The sequence below is a fragment of the Elephas maximus genome, chromosome 5 (genome assembly GCF_024166365.1).
Source record: "Elephas maximus indicus isolate mEleMax1 chromosome 5, mEleMax1 primary haplotype, whole genome shotgun sequence".
NCBI classification, from domain to species: domain Eukaryota; kingdom Metazoa; phylum Chordata; class Mammalia; order Proboscidea; family Elephantidae; genus Elephas; species Elephas maximus.
Window position 1 is genome coordinate 28,312,725 of NC_064823.1, and position 23,964 is coordinate 28,336,688.

Genomic DNA, 23,964 nt, shown 5'->3' on the forward strand with positions numbered 1-23,964 from the left:
AACTTCTGCTTCCAAGTTCTTCCAGGTGTGTCCTCTCCAGGTCAGTGGAATGAAGTCTACTCTTCTCTGTGACCATGAAGAATAGGGTAATGACTGTCATCCTATTCCCTCAACACTATATTTTAACTAATAATGTGTTATACTTTATTCTGGTAGTACTAATTGTCATCACTCTTTGTAGACTTCATTCCTATGTAGCCAGGTAAAGTTGGACCCAGCTGGGCAGCAGTTAAGCATAGTCAAGATTAAAAAAAGAAAAAATTAAAATAGAAGGCTCACTGTAAGAGCCAATGAGTGAGAACTACTCTTGTTAAGAAATAACAGAAGGGGTAAAGAAATGGCCACATAAACCGGAGACTCCGTCAGCCTGAGATCAGAAGACTTAGATGGTGCCCGGCTACCAGCAATGACTGCCCTGACAGGGAACACAACAGAGAACTCCTGAGGGAGCAGGAGAAAAGTGGGATGCAGACCTCAAAGTCTAGTAAAAAGACCAGGCTTAATGGTCTGACTGAAACTGGAGGGACCCCAGAGGTCATGGCCTCCGGATTCTCTGTTAGCCCAAAACTAAAACCACTCCTGACGCGAACTCTTCAGACAAAGATTAGGCTGGACTATAAGACATAAAATGATACTAGTGAGGAGTGTGCTTCTTAGCTCAAGTACACACATGAGACTGTTTGGGCAGGTCCTGTCTGGAGGTGAGATGAGAAGGCAGAGGAGGACAGGAGCGGGTTGAATGGACACAGGAAATACTGAGTGGAGAGGAGGAGTGTGTGGTCACATTGCAGGAAGAGCAAGTAGGGGTCATATAACAATGTGTGTGTCAGTTTTCGTATGAGAGTCTGACTTAAATTATAAACTTTCACTTAATGCACAATAAAAAAATTAAAAAAAGAAAAAGAAATAACAGAGGGATCCCAAAGTTTAGCAAAACTTTCAGGAGATTCCAGATAACGTGAATTAAAGCAGTCAAAAGTTAGTATTCCAGAGTTAGAAAAGACAGAATAAGCACATACAAAAAATACCCAGAAAACATGAACTTCAGGGCAGAAGCCAGTTCTGTTGTCCTCTTTTACTCCTTCCTGTCTCAGTGGGATGTGACCTGGAGTGTAAGGAGAGTGGGTTGAGCTGGTGAAGGAAAGGGTGCCAAGAGCTGTTTTGTTGAAACACTATGTGAATTTATAATCAAATTCACTATTTAGGTACATGGCTCTCAGCTACTTAACTTTATCAGCCTCAGTTTTTTCATCTGTAAAAATGGAGGTAATGATGCTTACCTCACAAGAGTGCTGTGAGGAAATGAGAGGACAAGCTTGAACTACCTCGCAAAGAGCCTGACAACTTATAGTTGCTCAGCCAATTTTACTACCTGTTTTCGCTCCCTTCTCTTTTAGTTCATGGAAATGGTTGCTATTTTTGAATAGAAAGTCTTCCTTCATATAAGCATAACTAAAATATTGAGGGATTACAGTGTCTTATACCTAGTGATACCACAGGAGACATACCACAATGGGTTGCTTTAAAGAGCACAAATTGATTTTCTCACAGTTCAGAAGGCTAGAAGTCCAAATTCAGGGTGTGGCTCTAGGGAGAGGTCTTTCCTTGTCTATTTCAGCTTCAAGTAGCTGCCAGCAATCCTCAGTGTGCCTGGATTTGTAGATGATCTCTCTCTGTCGTTAGCCTTCCTCTTCCCCTGTCTGTGTCTTTATTCTGCTCTTTTCATAACTCAGAAGTGATTAGGTTTAGGATCCATCCTAACTCCTGATACGACCTGATTAATACAGCAAAGGAAAAACCCTGTGTCCAAGCTGGATCATATTCCTAGGGGCAGTGATTAGGATTTGAGCACATATTTTATGGGATACAATTCAATCCATAATGCTATGTCAAAGCCACGCTAAGTTTATTTTAGTATTATCTGATTTAATTCTCATAGCAACCCTATGAATCTCATCTGCAGATGAGAACACTGAGGCGTTGAAAGTGTAACTGGTTTCCTAGTGTCACATAGGTAGTAAATAACGAGGAGGGATTCAAAACCAGGTGGTTTGATTTGAGAACTTGACACTTCACAACCTGCTTCCTTATATAAACACTTAATCAAAACATAAAAAATTGAAGGAAAAAATAGAATTAAGAAAAGAAAGTTTTCTCTTGCGATGTGCTTAGTTGTTGGTACGGTTGGCATAGCGTCACCTCATACCGTCTCTTCTGTTTGATATTTAGGGTGCGAAGCTCAGTGTTCAATGAACTAAATGAAAGCAGACTCTGTCACTGTTATTGCATTTGCAGGTTTTCCTGAAATAAAGAAATACCAATGGTACTTTGGAAGAAATTAAACAGCTACTGTAAAGGTAACTTTTACATGTAACTACCAAACTAAGGAAAGACCCCTCGATGTGACAAAAGGCTTCCTTTCCCTTGTTACCTTTGCTACAAGGGAGACGGTATCAGAACACCACATCTTTCCAATGTGTCTTTTCCCAAAGGACAGTCGTTTGCAATGCTGGTTTCACAGCAGTGTCACCCAAAGCCTGTTTTAAAATACAGATTCTCCAGACCTGATTATCAGAACCCGGGTGGGCGGATGCCTAAAAAGCTCCCCCACGTCATTTTGATGCAGACCAGAATTGGTTAGCAAGGATTATATTCTAGAAGGAAAGAAGTTCTTGGCCTCTAACCTCTCTGAAAGAGAGGCAGAGAGTGAGAGTCACCTGGTGAATATTCTGCAAATTGGGGGAAGTGCATGTTAATTCTGCCTGCATTTCTTACCTTAACTAAATCCTGACGATGCTTGATGAGTGGACAGAAGGTGTTGCTTAATACACTTCCATGGTGCTAAATACAGTCAGCGTGTCCTGGGCTAGCACTATCGCTTTAAAATATTTTAGAAGCCTCTGGAGCCCACTGTCTACATGCCACTTGTATGCTAGTTTGGTTTTAAGACAAGAGGCCTTAACAAGGTCTAAAAGGACCTGCATTCCTGGCCCCTACTTAGCTCTTCAGGTTTATCTCACTTTCCTGTGCCTTCTATTAGCGTGTCCCCCGACCCCCCTCCCCCACCAAGCCAGCAAAGTCATGGCTCTGAAACTGCACATGTTGTATCCCCTTTGCATGGAACATTCCCTTCCACTACACACTGTTCTCTCTCCCTCCTTCTCTCCCTCTGTCTCTCTACTTCTTCACCTCTCTATACCTCTGTATCTATCTCTGTGTCTTCATCTAGTTAATCTCGAATTATCCTTTAAAGATCATTTAAATGAGTTCTTCGAATAAGCCCCCCTTGTCTGCCCTCTTTGCACAATCTAAGTCAGGTGACGGGTCCCACTTCTAATCTCTTATCTCTCTCTTTGCCTTTTCTTTGCAGTATTTTTCTGAGCCTGGTGTTACATACAAAGCTATTGATGTAATTATTTAATTTCTGACTCCTGTATTCAGATCTAGGTTTCATGAGTGGGGCCTGGGTCCCTTTTGTTCTTTGCTGCCTAGACCTGCCCTTTTCCTGGTACAGGTTCAGATACTGTTTCTTGAATGAATGAAGTAGATGAAAGAGAGTCTATTTTCGGTCATCCCTTTCTTTTCCCCATCCATGGCAAAAAACTGTTTCACTCATTTACTTCAATAAAATGGTTTTTCATTCCTCCAATATGCCAAAGCCTGTGAGAATTGAATGATAAATGAGATATAGACTTTTTCTTGAGATATTTAAGAGGTATATATTCAAATAACTATTATAGGAGACTATAAAGAAAACCACAAACTTTATTAGTAAGATCAAATACCACTCCTCCAAGGGCTCAAGGAAAGGAGACACCATATGAGAAGAGGTTCGGGTACCTCACTGCCCTGAGACTTGTGTGCCCTCCAGAGTCAGCTGAATTTGAATTCCTAACATCACTTGACTTCAAGATACTTAGGCTATCTGTGCAGCATCTGTGAAATGGTTGATTAACTCTTGGAAAGGGAACAGTATATTTAAAGTGTTTTAACCAGAACACTGTAAGTTTCATGAAGCTTAAGAAGATACGGTACAGATACAAATAAACTCTTGAAAAGATGTTCAACATCATTAAGCATTAAGGAAATGTAGAGTAAACCCACAATGAGATAGTGCTCCACACCTCTCAGAATGGCTAAAATAAAAAGAGTGATAACACCAAATCCTGGTGTGGATGTGGAGACGCTGGATTATTCAGATATTGCTGGGGGTGGGGGTGAATATGAAATGATATTGCCACCCTGGGAAATAGTTTGACAGTTTCTTAAAAAATTAAACATGCAGCTACCGTACAGCCTAGCAATTGCACACCTGGGCATTTATCACACCAAAACCTGTACACAAATGTTTATAGCAGCTTTATTTGTTACAGCCAAACACCAGAAACAATCCAGATGTCCTTCAGCGAAGGAATGGTTACAGAGTGGTGCACACCCATACCATTGAGCACCACTAAGTCATACAAAGGGATGAATTATTGATAATGCAACAACCTGGATGAATCTCCAGAGAAATATGAGTGAAAAAAGACATTGCAAAAAGGTCACATACTGTATGATTCCATTTATATAATATTCTTGAAATGACCAAATTATAGAAATGGAGAACAGTTTAGTAGTTGCTACGGATTAAAGAGGTAGTGGGTTGGGAAGGAAGTTGGTGTGAATGTAAAAGGACAATAGGAGGGATCCTCGTGGCGAGGGAAATGTTCTTTATCTTGACTATACCAATGTTAATATTCTGGTTATGATATTGTACTATAGCACTAGAAGACATTACAGGGTTCTCCAGAGAAAATCAGTAGGCGAGGGAGAGAGAGATTGATTTTAGGAATTGGCTCGCATGACTGTGGGGACTGGCAAGTCTAACATCTGTAGGACAGGCCAGCAGGCTGGAAACTCAGGAAGGGGTTGATATTGTAGTCTTGACTCTGAAATCTGGCCAGTCTGGTAGGCTGGTAACTTGGGCAGGATTTCCATGTTACAGCCTTGAGACAGAATTCCTTTTTCTCCAGGAAACCTCAGCTTTTGCTCTTAAGGCCTTCAGCTGATTGGATGAGGCCCATTCCCATTATTAAATGGGATCTCTACTTAAAGCGTACTGATCGTAGATGTTAATCACATCTACAAGATATCTTCACAGCAACATCTAGACTGGCATTTGACCAAACAACTGAACACCATAGCTAACGCAAGCTGACACATAAAATTAACCATCTCATTACCATTGGCAGAAACTGAGTAAAAGGTACATGGAAACTATATACATTTCTTACAACACTATGTGAGGACAGTTTAATTTTTTTTTAAATTCAAACTGAGGGGAAACGATATGTCAGTTAGTCAGTTACAGTTTGAACCTCAGAACTTTGAAATCATAATAACAAGTGATCGTGGCAACACCGGAATCCTCAGGCTCATGGATTTGTTTGAAGCACTCTGCCCAGTGCTGAGGACTGGACTGGTTTTCACTCCCAGGAGTTGAAGAAAAAAAAGATGTTTACATCAATCCAAAAGCACCCCAAGCTTCTACGTGGTCTTTCAAGGCTTAAGTGGACAAGGTAGTCTTTTAATATACTATTTTTAATCATCAAAATAGACTGGGGATCACAGGAAGCGTTGGGTCTTGTTTCCTCTGAAATACATGAACTAGTTCTTAACTTCAGCACTGGTTTCATGAAAAGCTATTCATGTTCATTAGATATAGTGGTACTGAGCACAGAAGAACAGGCTTTACATTCTCAGGAGAGACAATTTCTTGGCTCCATGGGAGAGACTTTTCTGTAGGTCTATGAAAATGTCTTCCCTATTATGAAAGCTTTTATGGTCTGTTCAACCTAGATGTTTTGCCTACCAAGGTCAGATAGTCTTAGATATTATTTGGTCATAACTCAGCCAAATCATATCTAAGACCATTTTATTGATACTGTCTCATGTTTAGAAACTTTTTTTAGTGTTTCCAGTTTTATTTGATGTTCTTTATCAGTTTTCCCAGAAATCAAATATTGATTTAGGAAAGATGGGAATTAATCCTCAATGATCTAAATTTTCACATTAACATAAAACGAAACTGAAATTTCTTCTTCACAAATATCCATATCATTTTATCTGTGTTTGGTTAGAAACTTTTTTTTTTTTAAAGTAAGTTCTAAGTGCTATTTGAATAAAAGCTGTCACATCCATCATAATCTTCTCTGCAGAGTGTAGCAGAGCAACTTCTGTAGATTCAATAGTAGCTTATGGAATGAGACTTTTCAAAGCTATAAGTTTGTTTAAAAACATTAGGGAGAGGGGCGGGGCCAAGACGGCTGACTAGGTGGACGCTACCGTGGATCCCTCTTGCAACAAAGACTCGGAAAAACAAGTGAATCGATCACATACATAACAATCTACGAACTCTGAACAACAAGCACAGACTTAGAGACGGAAAACAAACAAATACGGGCAGACGGCGTCCGTTTTCAGAACTAGGAGCCAGCGTACCAGGCAGGTGACCTTCGGAGCCCAATCTGGGGCAGAGCCCAGGGGTCAGACGGCACAGACAAGGGGCCCAGCCCTACCCCCCCGAACCCATCCCGGGAGAGAGTCTAGCTGTTTGGCGTGGGTAGCGTAGCAGCGCAGCTGGAGGGAGAAGCACCCGGGAGGCAGTGACTGATCTTGGAGCGGGGAGAGCAGCGTCCCAGCCAGGGAGCCGTCCCGCCGGCAGTTTGGCAGGAAGCGGGCGGGGCGCGAGCCGGGGGGGTCAGCTATATTTCCCTAAAGCGACCCCGGGGCGGGGCCCACATGTTCGTGTGGGGGGACGCCCACCCGGTTCTCGCGTGTGATGCCGCGCACCAGAGGGAGAAGTCCCTGGGAGGAAGTGACTGGTCTTGGAGCGGGGAGAGCAGCGTCCCAGCCGGGGAGCCGTCCCGCTGGGATTTTGGCGAAAGCCGGCGGGGCGTGAGCGCGGGGTCCAATTATATTCCCCTGAATTGACCCAGGGGGCGGGCCCACCTGGTCGTGTGGGTGACGCCCACCCAGTTGGCACAAGCGGTGCCGCGCTCCGGAGGGAGAAGTCCCCGGGAGGAAGTGACTGGTCTCGGAGGGGGGAGAGTAGCATCCCAACCGGGGAGCCATCCCGCCCAGATTTTGGCGGACGGGGGCGGAGCGTGAACGTGGTGATCAGCTCTATATTCTGTGGTGGTACACTCCTAGCTCTCTGATCCCTCCCCCACCCTCCCCAGGCGGCTCCATTAACATCCGAATACCCTGAGCCAGAGGGAGAATTCAGACAGGGATCTGACTGCATTTTTTTTTAGCTGATTACCTGGAAAATCTAGTTTCCCAGTGATGGCTCGGAGACAGCAGTCCATATCAAACCACATAAAGAAGCAGACCATGACAGCTTCTCCAACCCCCCAAACAAAAGAATCAAAATCTTTCCCAAATGAAGATACAATCCTGGAATTATCAGATACAGAATACAAAAAACTAATTTACAGAATGCTTAAAGATATCACAAATGAAATTAGGATAAATGCAGAAAAAGCCAAGGAAAACACTGATGAAACTGTTGAAGAACTCAAAAAGATTTTTCAAGAACATAGTGGAAAAATTAATAAGTTGCAAGAATCCATAGAGAGACAGCATGTAGAAATCCAAAAGATTAACAATAAAATTACAGAATTTGACAACGCAATAGAAAGTCAGAGGAGCAGACTCGAGCAATTAGAATGCAGACTGGGACATCTGGAGGACCAGGGAATCAACACCAACATAGCTGGAAAAAATTCAGATAAAAGAATTAAAAAAAATGAAGAAACCCTAAGAATCATGTGGGACTCTATCAAGAAGGATAACTTGCAAGTGATTGGAGTCCCAGAACAGGGAGGGGGGACAGAAAACACAGAGAAAATAGTTGAAGAACTCCTGACACAAAACTTCCCTGACATCATGAAAGACGAAAGGGTATCTATCCAAGATGCTCATCGAACCCCATTTAAGATTGATCCAAAAAGAAAAACACCAAGACATATTATCATCAAACTCACCAAAACCAAAGATAAACAGAAAATTTTAAAAGCACCCAGGGAGAAAAGAAAGGTTTCCTTCAGGGGAGAATCAATAAGAATAAGTTCAGACTACTCAGCAGAAACCATGCAGGCAAGAAGGGAATGGGACGACATATACAGAGCACTGAACGAGAAAAACTGCCAACCAAGGATCATATATCCAGCAAAACTCTCTCTGAAATATGAAGGAGAAATTAAGATATTTACAGATAAACACAAGTTTAGAGAATTTGCAAAAACTAAACCAAGACTGCAAGAAATGCTAAAGGAGATTGTTTGGCCTGATGACCAATAATATCAGGTACCAGCACAATACAAGGTCACAAAACAGAACGTCCTGGTATCAACGCAACTCAAATAGGGAAATCACAAAAACAAACAAATTAAGACTAATTCTAAAAAATAAATAAATAAACAAAATAATACACATAACAGGAAATCATGGAAATCAACAGATAAACGATCACAATAATCAAAAAGAGGGACTAAATATAGGGGGCATTGAACTGCCAGATGGAGAGTGATACGAGTCGATATAGAACGATACAAGTTAGGTTTTTACTTAGAAAAATAGGGGTAAATAATAAGGTAACCACAAAAAGGAATATCAATTCCATAACCCAAGAAAAAAGCCAAGAAAAACGTAACGACTCAACAAACACAAAGTTAAACATTATGAAAATGAGGATCTCACAAGCTACTAAGAAAAACGTCTCGGCACAAAAAAGCATGTGGAAAAATGAAATGGCCAACAACACACATGAAAGGCATCAAAATGACAGCACTAAACACTTATTTATCTATAATTACGCTGAATGTAAATGGACTAAATGCACCAATAAAGAGACACAGAGTCACGGACTGGATAAAGAAACACAATCCATCTATATGCTGCCTACAAGAGACACACCTTAGACTTAGAGACACAAACAAACTAAAACTCAAAGGATGGAAAAAAATATATCAAGCAAACAATAAGCAAAAAAGAAGAGGAGTAGCAATATTAATTTCTGACAAAATAGACTTTAGACTTAAATCTGCCACAAAGGATAAAGAAGGACACTATATAATGATAAAAGGGACAATTGATCAGGAAGACATAACCATATTAAATATTTACGCACCCAGTGACAGGGCTGCAAGATACATAAATCAAATTTTAACAGAATTGAAAAGTGAGATAGACACCTCCACATTTATAGTAGGAGACTTCAACACACCACTTTCGGAGGACAGGACATCCAGTAAGAAGCTCAATAGAGACACAAAAGACCTACTTACAACAATCAACCGACTTGACCTCATTGACTTATACAGAACTCTCCACCCAACTGCTGCAAAATATACTTTCTTTTCTAGTGCACATGGAACATTCTCCAGAATAGACCACATATTAGGTCATAAAACAAATCTTTGCAGAATCCAAAACATCGAAATATTACAAAGCATCTTCTCGGACCACAAGGCAATGAAGCTAGAAATCAATAACAGAAAAACTAGGGAAAAGAAATCAAATACTTGGAAAATGAACAATACCCTCCTGAAAAAAGACTGGGTTATAGAAGACATCAGGGAGGGAATAAGGAAATTCATAGAATGCAACGAGAATGAAAATACTTCCTATCAAAACCTCTGGGACACAGCAAAAGCAGTGCTCAGAGGCCAATTTATATCGATAAATGCACACATACAAAAAGAAGAAAGAGCCAAAATCAGAGAACTGTCCCGACAACTTGAACAAATAGAAAGTGAGCAACAAAAGAACCCATCAGGCACCAGAAGAAAACAAATAATAAAAATTAGAGCTGAACTAAATGAATTAGAGAACAGAAAAACAATTGAAAGAATTAACCAAGCCAAAAGCTGGTTCTTTGAAAAAATTAACAAAATTGATAAACCATTGGCTAGACTGACTAAAGAAAAACAGGAAAGGAAACAAATAACCCGAATAAGAAACGAGAAAGACCACATCACAACAGAGCCAAATGAAATTAAAAGAATCATTTCAGATTACTACGTAAAATTGTACTCTAACAAATTTGAAAACCTAGAAGAAATGGATGAATTCTTGGAACAATACTACCTACCTAAACTAACACATTCAGAAGTAGAACAACTAAATAGACCCATAACAAAAAAAGAGATTGAAACGGTAATCAAAAAACTTCCAACAAACAAAAGCCCTGACCCGGACGGCTTCACTGCAGAGTTCTACCAAACCTTCAGAGGAGACTTAACACCATTACTATTGAAGGTATTTCAAAGCATAGAACAAGATGGAATACTACCCAACTCATTCTATGAAGCTACCATCTCCCTGATACCAAAACCAGGTAAAGACATTACAAAAAAAGAAAATTTTAGACCTATATCCCTCATGAACATTGATGCAAAAATCCTCAACAAAATTCTAGCCAATAGAATCCAACAGCACATCAAAAAAATAATTCACCCTGATCAAGTGGGATTTATACCAGGTATGCAAGGCTGGTTTAATATCAGAAAAACCATTAATGTAATCCATCACATAAATAAAACAAAAGACAAAAACCACATGATCTTATCAATTGATGCAGAAAAGGCATTTGACAAAGTCCAACACCCATTCATGATAAAAACTCTTACCAAAATAGGAATTGAAGGAAAATTCCTCAACATAATAAAGGGCATCTATGGCACTAGTTTTTTTTTTTTTTTTTTTTTTTATGCAAAGCCAACAGCCAATATCACTCTAAATGGAGAGAACCTGAAAGCATTTCCCTGGAGAACGGGAACCAGACAAGGATGCCCTTTATCACCGCTCTTATTCAACATCGTACTTGAAGTCCTAGCCAGTGCAATTAGGCTAGACAAAGCAATAAAGGGTATCCAGATTGGCAAGGAGGAAGTAAAGCTATCACTATTTGCAGATGACATGATCGTATACATGGAAAACCCTAAGGAATCCTCCAGAAAACTACTGAAACTAATAGAAGAGTTTGGAAGAGTCTCAGGTTATAAAATAAAATAAACATACAAAAATCACTTGGATTCCTCTACATCAACAAAAAGAACACCGAAGAGGAAATAACCAAATCAATACCATTCACAGTAGCCCCCAAGAAGATAAAATACTTAGGAATAAATCTTACCAAGGATGTAAATCTATGCAAAGAAAACTATAAAACTCTGCTACAAGAAATTCAAAAGGACATACTTAAGTGGAAAAACATACCCTGCTCATGGATAGGAAGACTTAACATAGTAAAAATGTCTATTCTACCAAAAGCCATCTATACATATAACGCACTTCCGATCCAAATACCAATGTCATATTTTAAGGGGATAGAGAAACAAATCACTAATTTCATGTGGAAGGGAAAGAACCCCCGGATAAGCAAAGCATTACTGAAAAAGAAGAAGAAAGTGGGAGGCCTCACTCTACCTGATTTCAGAACCTATTATACAGCCACAGTAGTCAAAACAGCCTGGTACTGGTACAACAACAGGCACATAGACCAATGGAACAGAATTGAGAACCCAGATATAAATCCATCCACGTATGAGCAGCTGATATTTGACAAAGGACCAGTGTCAGTCAATTGGGGAAATGATAGTCTTTTTAACAAATGATGCTGGCATAACTGGATATCCATTTGCAAAAGAATGAAACAGGACCCATACCTCACACCATGCACAAAAACTAACTCCAAGTGGATCAAAGACCTAAACATAAAGACTAAAACTATAAAGATCATGGAAGAAAAAATAGGATCAACCCTAGGAGCCCTAATACAAGGCATAAACAGAATACAAAACATTACCAAAAATGATGAAGAGAAACCAGATAACTGGGAGCTCCTAAAAATCAAACACCTATGCTCATCTAAAGACTTCACCAAAAGAGTAAAAAGACCACCTACAGATTGGGAAAGAATATTCAGCCATGACATCTCAGACCAGCGCCTGATCTCTAAAATCTACATGATTCTGTCAAAACTCAACCACAAAAAGACAAACAACCCAATCAAGAAGTGGGCAAAGGAGATGAACACACATTTCACTAAAGAAGATATTCAGGCAGCCAACAGATACATGAGAAAATGCTCCCGATCATTAGCCATTAGAGAAATGCAAATTAAAACTACGATGAGATTCCATCTCACACCAACTAGACTGGCATTAATCCAAAAAACACAAAATAATAAATGTTGGAGAGGCTGCGGAGAGATTGGAACTCTCATACACTGCTGGTGGGAGTGTAAAATGGTACAACCACTTTGGAAATCCATCTGGCGTTATCTTAAACAGTTAGAAATAGAACTACCATACAACCCAGAAATCCCACTCCTCGGAATATACCCTAGAGATACAAGAGCCTTCACACAAACAGATATATGCACACCCATGTTTATTGCAGCTCTGTTTACAATAGCAAAAAGCTGGAAGCAACCAAGATGTCCGTCAACGGATGAATGGGTAAATAAATTGTGGTATATTCACACAATGGAATACTACGCATCGATAAAGAACAGTGACGAATCTCTGAAACATTTCATAACATGGAGGAATCTGGAAGGCATTATGCTGAGCGAAATGAGTAAGTTGCAAAAGGACAAATATTGTATAAGACCACTATTATAAGATCTTGAGAAATAGAAAAAACGGAGAAGAACACATACTTTTGTGGTTACAAAGGGGGGAGGGAGGGAGGGAGGGAGGGAGGGAGGGAGAGGGCTTTTTATTGATCAATCTGTAGATAAGAACTGCATTGGGTGAAGGGAAAGACAACACTCAGTACAAGGAAGGTCAGCCTAAATGGACTGGACTAAAAGCAAAGAGGTTTCTGGGATAAAATGAAAGCTTCAAAGGTCAGCGGAGCAGGGGCTGGGGTCTGGGGAACTTGGTTTGAGGGGACTTCTAAGTCAATGGGCAAAATAATTCTATTATGAAAACATTCTGCATCCCACTTTGAATTGTGGCGCCTGGGGTCCTAAATGCCAACAAGCGGCCATCTAAGATACATCAATTGGTCTCAACCCACCTGGAGCAAAGGCAAAGGAAGAACACCAAGGTCACACGACAACTAAGAACCCAAGAGACAGAAAGGGCCACATGAACCAGAGACCTACATTATCCTCAGACCAGAAGAACTAGTTGGTGCCCGGCCACAATCGATGTCTGCCCAGTCAGGGAGCACAACAGAGAACTCCTGAGGGAGCAGGAGACCAATGGGATACAGACCCCAAATTCTCATGAAAAGACCATACCAGTGTTATGACTGCGACTAGAGGAATCCCAGAGACAATGCTCCCCAGAACTTCTGATGGCACAGGACAGGAACCATCCCCGAAGACAAATCATCAGGCATGAAAAGGACTGGTCAGTGGTGGGGAGAGAGATGCTGATGAAGAGTGAGCTAATTAAATCAGGTGGACACTGGAGAGTGTGTTGGCAACTCTTGACTGGAGGAGGGATGGGAAGATAGAGAGAGAGGGAAGATGGCAAAATTGGCACGAAACGAGAGACTGAAAGGGCTGACTCAATAGGGGGAGAGCAAGTGGGAGAAGGGAGTAAGATGTATGTAAACCTACATGTGACAGACTGATTGGAATGGTAAATGTTCACTTGAAGATTAATAAAAATTAATTAAAAAAAAATAAAAAAAAAACATTAGGGAAATATGATTATATTTTTTCCTTAAAAAATACCGTAGATACTTTTCATTAAGACCCTGTCAATGGTTACTTTTTTATAATCAAGATTAACTAGTAGCAAATATTTGTGGACAACTTTAGAGTTTAAAACTACTTTTGATTTCTTAAACTTCATATTAAGTTTAATCACAAACCAAACCCACTGCCACTGAGTTGATTCCAACTCCTAGTGAACCTGTAAGGCTTCCAAGGCCATAAGCCTCTATGGAAACAGACTGCAACATCTTTCTTCTACAGAGCTGCTGGTGGTTTCGAACCACCAGCCTTTCAGTTAACAGTTGATCAGTTTAACCAATGCACCACTAGGGCTCCTTTAAGTTTCATTAACCCGATTGCCATCGAGCCCATTCCGATCCGTAGCAACCCTACAGGGCAGAGTAGAACTGCCCCGTAGGGTTTCCAGAGAGCTGCTGGTGGATTCAAACTGCCAGCCTTTTCGTTAGCGGCCATATCACTTCACCACTGCACCACCAGGGCTCCCTCAAGTTTCATTATAATCCTGTAAATTGACAACATTTATTCCAGTTTCTACCAATAGTCTGTTTATAAATGATTCAGGTATTCTCCAAGTCAACACAGGCTTTCTCTACAATGCTTCTCACCCTTTCTGAGCTCTCACCAGCTGAATTTTTAACATCCGTATTTCTATCACAGTCTGTTCAAGGGAATCCAGGCTTTTTCTATCGTACTCCTCAAAATTCTCCCAGCTGCCATGTACTGCCAATTCCAAAGCTACCTCTACGTATTTAAATATTTGTTACAGTAGCACCCACTTGCAGGTGCCAAAATCTATATGAATTTTTTTATTGTAGCTGTAACAAATGACCACAAACTAAGTGGCTTAAAACAATAAAAGTTTATTACCTCATAGTTTTTCTATGTCAGAAAGTCCAGGTGGACTTGGCTGGATTCTCTGCTTAGGGTCTCACAAGGTTGATCAAGGTGTCTTTAGGCCCTTGTGAAAACTCTGCTTCCAAACTCATTCAAGTTTTTGGTCAAGTTCAGTCCCTTGAGGTGATAATACTGATGTGACTCTTTTCCTGCTGGCTGTCAACCAGGGCTGGCTTTTGCTCTTAGAGGTTGACTACATTCCTGTTTCAAATGTGGTTCATTCCGGCAATGAGGGTCGAATCTCACTCACACTTCCAATCTCTCTAACTTCTTTCTGTGCCATCTCTCTAAATCCAGCTGGAAAAAGCTCTCTGTTTTTAAGCATTCATGCAATTAGATTGGACCCACCAGGATATTTCAGGATAATCTCCCTATTTTGAAGTTCATAACCTTAATTACATTTGTAAAGTCTCTTTTACTATGTGACATATTCATAGGTTCCGGGTTTAGGATTTGCGGCAGAGGGGCATTCTGCCTTCCACAGTCCTACAAACAAACTTTCCTCCCATTATTCTACCAACATTGGTCTTGTCAAGGTCCCCAGTGACCTCCAGGTTACTAAATCCGATTGTGAGTAACCATCTGCCTTGGCTTTCTGCAGCATTTGACATGGCTGTTCGCACACTTCCTGTAGTAGTATCTACCTTTCACCTCTTAGTTTTCCTCTTCACTGAGAGTTCATGATTTGCTTTGATGTTTCTCCTTTTTCCAACCTCTCTGAGTTGCCATACCTCAGGGCTCTTTCCTTAAATATGCTCTCCCTCTACACCAACTTCCTAAGTGACCTCATCTTTTCCATTAGCTTTAAAAACTATAACCCAATGATTCCTAAACTTGAATTGGGGAGCCCTGTTTTGGGGATTGAGATTGTAATTTTTAGCAATTGTGTCATCCTCAACCTTTGAAATAAAATTCTAGCTTACATTTGACCATTGACTAGCTATTCTGTGGTTTGCGGTGTGTTGCAGGAAAAGTCCTTCCACTGAGGTGGACACCCACAGTGAGAGAACTACGTTATCTGAGGGCCCCAATCGTACCCTGCTGATTCATGGCCCTGTGGAATTCAAAAGAGGCTGGAGAAGGCAGAAGCGACACCTCTTCCTCTTCAGTGATTTGTTGCTGGTGTCTAATTCCAGGTAAGTGTATTCTACTCACTCTTCTGATTATCATTAGAATTGCATTCTCACTAACAAATTGCGTTTTAATAGCTCTTACTATAAGCAAATACAAAGTTTTTCTTTTTTTTTTTTTGGCTTTTGATCTTTGATTTACTTAACAAATATGCATGAAGATCCTGCTCTGTATGGTGCCCGTGGAGAGAATACAGTGAAGAATATGACAGGAACGTCCCTCTTCCTTGAACCTTACAGAGAGATAATAAAAATAGAGGAGAGAAACACACTTTGTGATTAGTGCTTCTGGGAAGAAGATATGTTGGGTGGCATTTGAAGAAGAAGATAGGACATGTTAGAAAAGGGGTCATCAGAAAGGTATCTGGTGGCAGCATTTAAATCCCTACCTATGGGACGGGAAGCAGTTACCATTCCTAGATTTGGCAGCTAGCCATCTAGCATGAAGGAATGGCAGACCCTACAGTGGGTGTGGCTTTTCCCCTTTTAGGGAAGGCTCAAGGAAAGCCCACATGACTGGAGTCTGACACATGGGGGTGTGACCTCAGTTATGACACTTGAGAATTAGGTAAGGATATGGTCACACAGGGTCTCAGTAACCTTTGGTGAGGAGTTTGGAATTTGTTCTAGTAGAGTGACCATATCTGGCTCATATTTTTAGCATATTGCTCTGGCCGTTGGTAGATAATGGATTGGAGGGTAGGGAGACTAGTTAGGGGAGGTGGTAGTCCTGATGAATGAAAAAGAGGGCTGCATCTTGGGAGCGGAAGTGAAAATGAAAGAGAAGCAGACAAATTTTGAATGTATGTTGGAGATAGAGCCAACTGGGTACACTTTTACACCAACGCAATTTATACCCACCTTAGAACATGGTGATTGCTCAAGAAATATATGAAGGCGAGGAGGGGGAGTGGTGGTGGAAGGGAAGGAATTGACTAACCTGGTCATCTGTTTATCTGCTCCATCTCCATTTTCATTATGAAATATCATGAAAGTGAAAGAATGATTCAGCATAGAAAATCTCATGAGGAAGCTATTTAGTCACTATGGAAAAATAAAACTCTTTTCTTTTGCCTTTAGTTTGGCTCCCATTTAAGGCCTGCCATGGATAAAACATGTAAGATTAAGTACTAATTTTGTAAACTGCTATATTTAATGCAAATGACAATAATAACAGGTAGGATTTATCAAGGGCTTATTATGTGTCAGGTATCATGGTAAAGACTTTATATACCTAAGCTTGTCTCACCCTTACAACCACCCTGGGAGATGAGATTGTTTTCCCTATTTTTCAGAATACCTTTATACTCAGAGGTCTAGTGGCCTCCCCCAGGGCACCATGTTAGTAATTACTGGAATGCACTTTTGAAACAGAACTATTTGAAAGCACAGGTTTTACCCTGTGGTTCTGTGGCCACCGTTCTTCCTTTCTTTTGGATTTCATAGAACATTCATAACCATGTAGTTTGTCTCTCACCATTGAAATCAACCTTTCCTTTGGATTAAGTAAAAGTCTAATTCCCATCTGTTTTCTGTCTAGTAAGAAATAGAACAGAATGCTTAATAAACTAAAAAATTAATGACAAGTCCCCCCCGCCACCCCTCTGCTGCCATTGAAGTCAGCTACCAAAAAACAAACAAACAAAAAACAGAGGCAATGATAAAGATATAAATGTCTTAGAATGCATTCTGAATGAGAGAAGTTGCCTACAGATATAACTGTGGATTGGTGTTCTCTTTAGAAGTACAGAGAGGAAAAGACTCTGTGTCCAGGCCTTGGCTTGAAGAGAGGTCCACACCCAAGGGCTTTTACAGATTCCACATGGTTACAACCATAGTCTCAGGACTTAGATTGCCTGGGTTCAAATCCTGGCACTGCTGTTTTGACAAGTTACTTAACCTCTCTGTGAGTATCTTCATCTAAAACCAGGGTAATAGAGACAATCTGATGTAGTTGTTTCAGGATTAAATGGCATAATATTCATAAAATGTATAGTGCTTGGCATATGATAAGTGCTCAATAAATGTTAGAGTAGAGTTGAAACTGTGTTCTGGGTTCTTAGATGGCTCCTTGGTTTGGTTTCCACTGTGGAGTAGATAATTTTGAAACTTTATCCAACTAAGGAGAGAATTATAGAAATGGCTTCTTTGCAGGTCAATATATTTGGAAGTTGCAACGTAGTGTCTTGGGTATCTTTACACATTTAAGACCCATTGCTGTCGAGTCGATTCTGACTCATAGCGACCCTATAGGAAAGAGTAGAACTGCCGCATAGAGTTTCCAAGGAGCACCTTGTAGATTCCAACTGCCAACCTTTTGGTTAGTAGCCGTAGCTCTTAACCACTATGCCACCAGTGTTTCCTCTTTACACATAGATGCCTGTGCTCAAAAATACAAAATCTGTAAAAGCAAGCAGATATGTGCTTCACCTTCCAAATGGCCATGCATTTTAGCTTTATAATACCTTCAGAGTTGCTATCCAGAAAAATGATTTTGTATGATAATTGAATGTTTCATAAAAAATCTTCAAAACCACAGAAATAGAGTAAGAACTATTGACATAAAATGTACAAAGAAGCCACCTTGTATTACAAGGCACTTTTCCATTATACTTATATTCAGTTGCTCTAAGCTGTGAATCTAGATTATCCTTCAGGTGTACCTCCTGCACAATTCTTTTCATTTTATAAATCCCATTGAAGAGTTTTAGCTCTAACCTGTCCTTGACTCAGTGGAGTCATAGGGATGTTTCCACATGAGGTGTCTTTGATCTTATTTTAGCTTTAGTGTCCCCACAAGTGGTTCTGAATAGTCATGAGTCCCAGAGCGATATGCCCAGGTCCCCCAGGCATTCTTCAGAGGGCTTTAACTATTTAAATCTCAGGCCTACCTGACCGTTAAATTTGCAAATTACGTCAAGGGACGTAGTGGTTTTATGTCAGAGTTATAAGGGGGATTAAGCAGAAATTGTCAGAAAGCAATTTCACTGCTGACAAAGTCAGTCATCTTCTGACTCTCCAGAGTTAAACGGAAGTGTGTTCATCACACATATAAAAGACCTCTTGGCTTCTGGTCTGATTTTTTTTTTTTTTTTTAATTTCCTTCAGTCTTTAGGTTATAGTTTCTCAATTCTAGCCAGAATCTAAGGAAAAATCATATGAACAGTGTCTCAAGAGTGGAAATTTGAAATAAATTATGCTTTAAGGGCTACAAAAACTGAAGTTGAGAATACATTTTAAATCGCTTATATGTTTTTCCTCTCTCTTAAAAAAGTATTTTATGAATATTTTTATAAATCGTAAATCATGTACTTTTTATCTTTGTTCAACCTCTCAAATACTTTTTGAAGTAAGCAAGTCATAAATAATGAATGAATGAATGTTTCCCTAAGAAAGTGATAATTTTGGTGACATAAATGGTAAAGCCCTTGACAGCTAGCCAAAAGGTTGCCAGTTTGGATCCACCCAGAGGCCCCTCAGGAGACAGTTCTGTCTGACTGCATCCAAAAGATCACAGCCTTGAAAGCCCTATGGAACAGTCCTGCTCTGCACACATTTAGTAGCCATGAGTTAGAAATGAGTCGTGGCAACTAACAGCAACAACAACTTTAAAATTAGAAGTTCACAGAAGCTGGCTTAATGGACATGGGGAATACAGGGTGGAGAGGAATATACTATCTCGTTAGGGGGAGAGCAACTAGGAGTGCATATCAAGGTGTATAGAAATTTTTATATGAGAGACTGACTTGATTTGTAAACTTTCACTTAAAACACTAAAAAAAGGAAAGAAAAGAAAAGAAAATTAGAAGTTTTGGTTCCAAGTCAATAGTCAGCACTGAGAACAATAAACCAGTCCGTCTGTGGTTACTTGCTTCCTTCAATGAAGTATTTTCAGGGCCCTCCTCAGCCAGGTTTCCATCAGCACTTAGGAAAGCCCCATCTGACCTTTGACTGTGCTGTGCACCAAGGATAATAGAGATGAGGAAGGCATGCTTTGCTCTGGCGCCATGAAAACTGATATCTTACCATGAGCAAAGGTCTCCCTTGACATTTAAGAAACAAACTAACAGAGTTTCTGTTGGGTTATCTTCCTAGGTATAGAAAGACCTTCAAAATTAAAGATAAAATACCACTGAACACCATGTGGATGACAGACTGTGATGACACCAATGCCAAGAGGTCCCTTGTTTTGGGCTGGCCCACCGTGAACTTCACAGCCACCTTTAGGTAAGAAGCACAGCTTGGCCCTGTATTTGTGTGGGTTACCTATGTGAAGGGCATAGTCAGCTTTTCTAGAATGGAGAGAAAAATATAATTACATTTTTTCCTCTATTTTTTAAAATGAAAACATTTTAATCTGAGTGTGTTTTAAAACAATGACTCACCGTTTACCTCCCATCAAGACACTTACATGCCTTATATTTTCCCAGAGTTTTTTACTCAAATATGTACAAATTGATAGTAAACAATGGGAACTATCAGAGCTACTCCCTTTTTTTTTGACCAAGTGGTTATAAAAAAGCTCTAAGAGCTTCTTTGAGGAGTGAGTATTCAGGGTTCTGTTGAGATGACTGCATCCTAAGTCGGTTCTGGCATAAGTCAAATACCTCATTTATTTTCTATTTTTTTAGTTTTCATGAGCATTGCCTTTTACTATCACTATCTTTATAAATCTGGCAGTGTTTTGAAAAAAAAAAAAAAAAAAACCGACTGCCGTCGAGTCAATTCTGACTCATAGAGACTCCATGAGTGATATAATAAAGCCCCTGAAAAGCCAGAATTTGGCTTAGGGAATCAATGATTTCTTTACTAGAGAAATTTAATAATACATTTAAAATAAAATTGAACTTATATTCACTCAGTAAATCAGATACCTCTGCACCTATATGATATACATGCCCTGAAAAAGAAAACTTAAATCTTGGAAAGAGTGAGTGGCTTTAGATGTAGAGTAGACTGATCAGTGATACAGCTCATTTTATTTTATATTTGTGATTTTCCTTTGCTTGAAGTCATCAGTTTCACCAGACAAGAAAGAATTTCTACTTTATTAAAAAATCAGCGTTACTTGTCTCTGCCTGTTCTATGGGATTCCAGCATAGTGTTCCCAGCCCCTACCTTAAAAGAAAAGATTTTTGTTAGATCTTATTTCCTATTTGAAATACAATTGTGAGCATATTTAGCTGAGAGAGTATGCGAGTGTGTGTGTATGTGTGTACGTGCATACACATATATGTGCTTGTGATAGCCTCCATAGCTGGGACCCTCCTTCATACAGGCAAGGCCATGATATCTTACCAGGAGTCAAGGGCAGGCATATGAACTATCACCAACAACTCCATTTGAAACATCATTTTTGCTTTATGTTTTTCTGGAGGAGTGTAAAATAATTCAGCGGAGTGTGTATGATTGAGATGTGGTTGCTTCAAGGGTGCTTTCTAGTATTGCTGGGCAGTAGCTGCTGGGATAATAGTTCTCTGCATCTGGCCTGATCTGCAGCTTCGCATCCTTTATCCTTCTTGCTCCAGAATGGAGCTTGTCCAAACCAAAGCCAGTGGACTGACTTCACTCTGCCCGTCTCCTCAAGGTCTTTGGGCATTTGTCTGTCTGCTCAAGGCAGCTGAACTTGAGATGTTTTTCAAGTTTTCCTTTGCTCAGACATAGTCACGGCAGGCTGTGTGTCTCTCTGAGCAGCACACTTGTCTGGGCAGAGACAAATGAAGACAAAGCCTAAGGTTCTCCAAGGAGTCCAGAGACAGCAGGACCGTCAAGAAGAGATTAGACTTTTCTTTCTTAGTGAAGGAACCTAAATATGATTTCATAACCACAGGCCATCCATAAAGTGAAGGACTGATTGCATTGTTCTTCCATAGATCCCCGGCCTATCAGAAGGGACAAAGCAGGAATCTGGAGTAGTCTACTGGGTGCTGGGAGAGGGACGGGTTGCTGAAATCACGACTGCTAACTCAAAAACTGTGGCCACCTCCATGGACTTACAGCATTTACCCTGGTCCCAACTCTTTTTCTTTTCGAAAACATAGAAATGTTATAGAAATGTCCCCTCTTTCAATTACCTACTGTGAAAGAATTGTTGTGACTTTTTTTTTTTTTTTGGTCTCCAAGGGCTCTAAGAGTGATTACCAGTTGTGGGTCAGTTCTGGCAAGAAAGAGGCCCCATTCCCACTCATTGGTAAGTGGCAGGGAACTCTAAGACGGGGTTGACTGGATTCCAAATTATAACTCTAAAGTCTCAAAGTATTGATTGTTTGGTCTTAAGTTTAAATATCCTTTGTAGTAAAAACTTCTCACAATATCCATTCATACATTTGATAAATAAATTATGAAGCTTTACTCTATCCCAGGGAATAAATAATAACATCTCTTCATTCAGCAGCTGTGGTCAAGTTGGGGAGAAAAATGTGAATTTTTCCTCTCTGCTTTTTCACTTGACATACAGCCCTGTCTTGATCAACCTCTCCTTATTTTTGATGAAAGCAATACGGATTGAAATTTCTTTTCCCCATACATCATATTTTATATTCCGTTCTTGAATTATTCTGTTCCATATTCTGACTACGAAGTAGCCTCTGTGTTGTAAGCATCCTCTAAAATACAGCAGGTCTCTCTGTCCAACTACAAGTACTTACTGAACACCTGCTCAGCGCCCAGAGCTTCTCTCAGCATCACAGGCAAACTGAGATAAGCACATCTAGATTCCTGAAGGCTTCGCTGGACGACTGACCTGCACTTTGCCATTTTACATTTTACAGGCTGAGTTTTCCAACATTTATTCTCAAAATTATTGATAAATAGATTACACCTCTCCTGAAATAGTTATTAGAACCACTTAGCTAAAAAAAAAAAAAAAATTATTGGGTTAGCAAGTTGATTTAGTGTGGTCAAAAGAAATAGAGGAAATAAAATAAGGGAAGGGACAGGTTCTGTAGCAGAGCTTGCCATGGGGCGATGGTGAGAACTGATTGCCGCTAGAAATCCTGTGGGGTGTTCCCTCTTATCTACATTATCTTTTTAAATTCTTTCCACCATCCAGGATGTTTCCAAGCGATTTGAATAATCTAAAAACCAAGTTTTTTAGGATTCACAGAGTGCATGTTCTCCATCTCAGAATATAACAAATCAAGTACACAGCTGAGGACCAAAATCCTGTTTCATATTTTGTATTAATGTCAACATCTTTGTAAAAGTCATTCTGCAATAAAATACATAAATAAAAATCAGACTAATACTTCAAATATATTTATTTTAATAAAATGTGTTCATTTAGATGAAATGAATGTAGATGGTAACTTCTAAGCTTAGAACAGCTTCAGGCACCACTGCTGACTCTGTGGAGTCTCAATCTTCCGTCATTTACGAGGGTCCTTTAACAGCCATTCTGTACATGGATTTTCATGTGCTTTCACTTCTCAGTTGTGGATTAACTAAAAAAAAGATTAGCTCCGATAAACCTGATGAATTTGTTTTATTTTGTCGCTCTCGTGGAAGCTTCTTTGTGGCTTAGTTCTTGTTATGAACAGAGCATTCATATTGTATTTATTCCAGGAGAGAAGGAAAGGCAAGAGCTCACCACGTTACAGTCAGTCAGAACTAGAAGAAAGGGAGTGTTTGGGCTCTTCTTAAAAAGCTCAATCTACATTGCAGCACAGGGTCTCTGAGAATTCGATGGAGAGGAAGCCATTGGAAGCATGAAAGAGCAAAAGATATCATTTGGCGGTCAACACCTAATGACTGAGGGTTCCGTTTCACTCTGTAAACACTGTTTTGTAGTTGGCTTCTGGGCTTCCAACACTCTGCAGCCTTACTTCTAATTCTGCCTGTGAGGGCCACCCTCACTCCAGCGGGGGGGTGGGGGGAGGGGGAGAGGAGGTAAGCATAAGGGCAACTCTACCGGCTGCTCTGGCTATAGAATTAATGAAATGTAATGAAATACCTGTTAAATGGACATATGTGTTAGAGAAGAGTGATCCTAGTGAGTCTTGACACGTATCATCCAATTATTTAAAGAACATTAACTGCCAATGTTTATTAATATATTTCCTTTGTTACTCTGATCTGTACAAATCTGTGTAATATTGATGGTAAGTGCTTTAAATGATGAATTTAGGCTGGGGTGCTGGTCAGGTAATTTGCCTAAGATGCTCAGATCTAGTTAGTTTCTAGGCAGAAACTAGAGGG

At 40.1% G+C, this 23,964-nt stretch overlaps 1 protein-coding gene across 1 annotated transcript in view; it reads left to right on the top strand.

The window, feature by feature from the left end:
- Positions 1–23,964, top strand: part of LOC126077505 (uncharacterized) — a 120,186-nt gene that overhangs the window by 14,545 nt on the left and 81,677 nt on the right. The window contains 3 exon segments of the mRNA XM_049887048.1: positions 15,607–15,774; positions 19,864–19,972; positions 21,892–21,958. Of these exon segments, the coding sequence (XP_049743005.1) occupies positions 15,607–15,774; positions 19,864–19,972; positions 21,892–21,958 (344 nt within the window).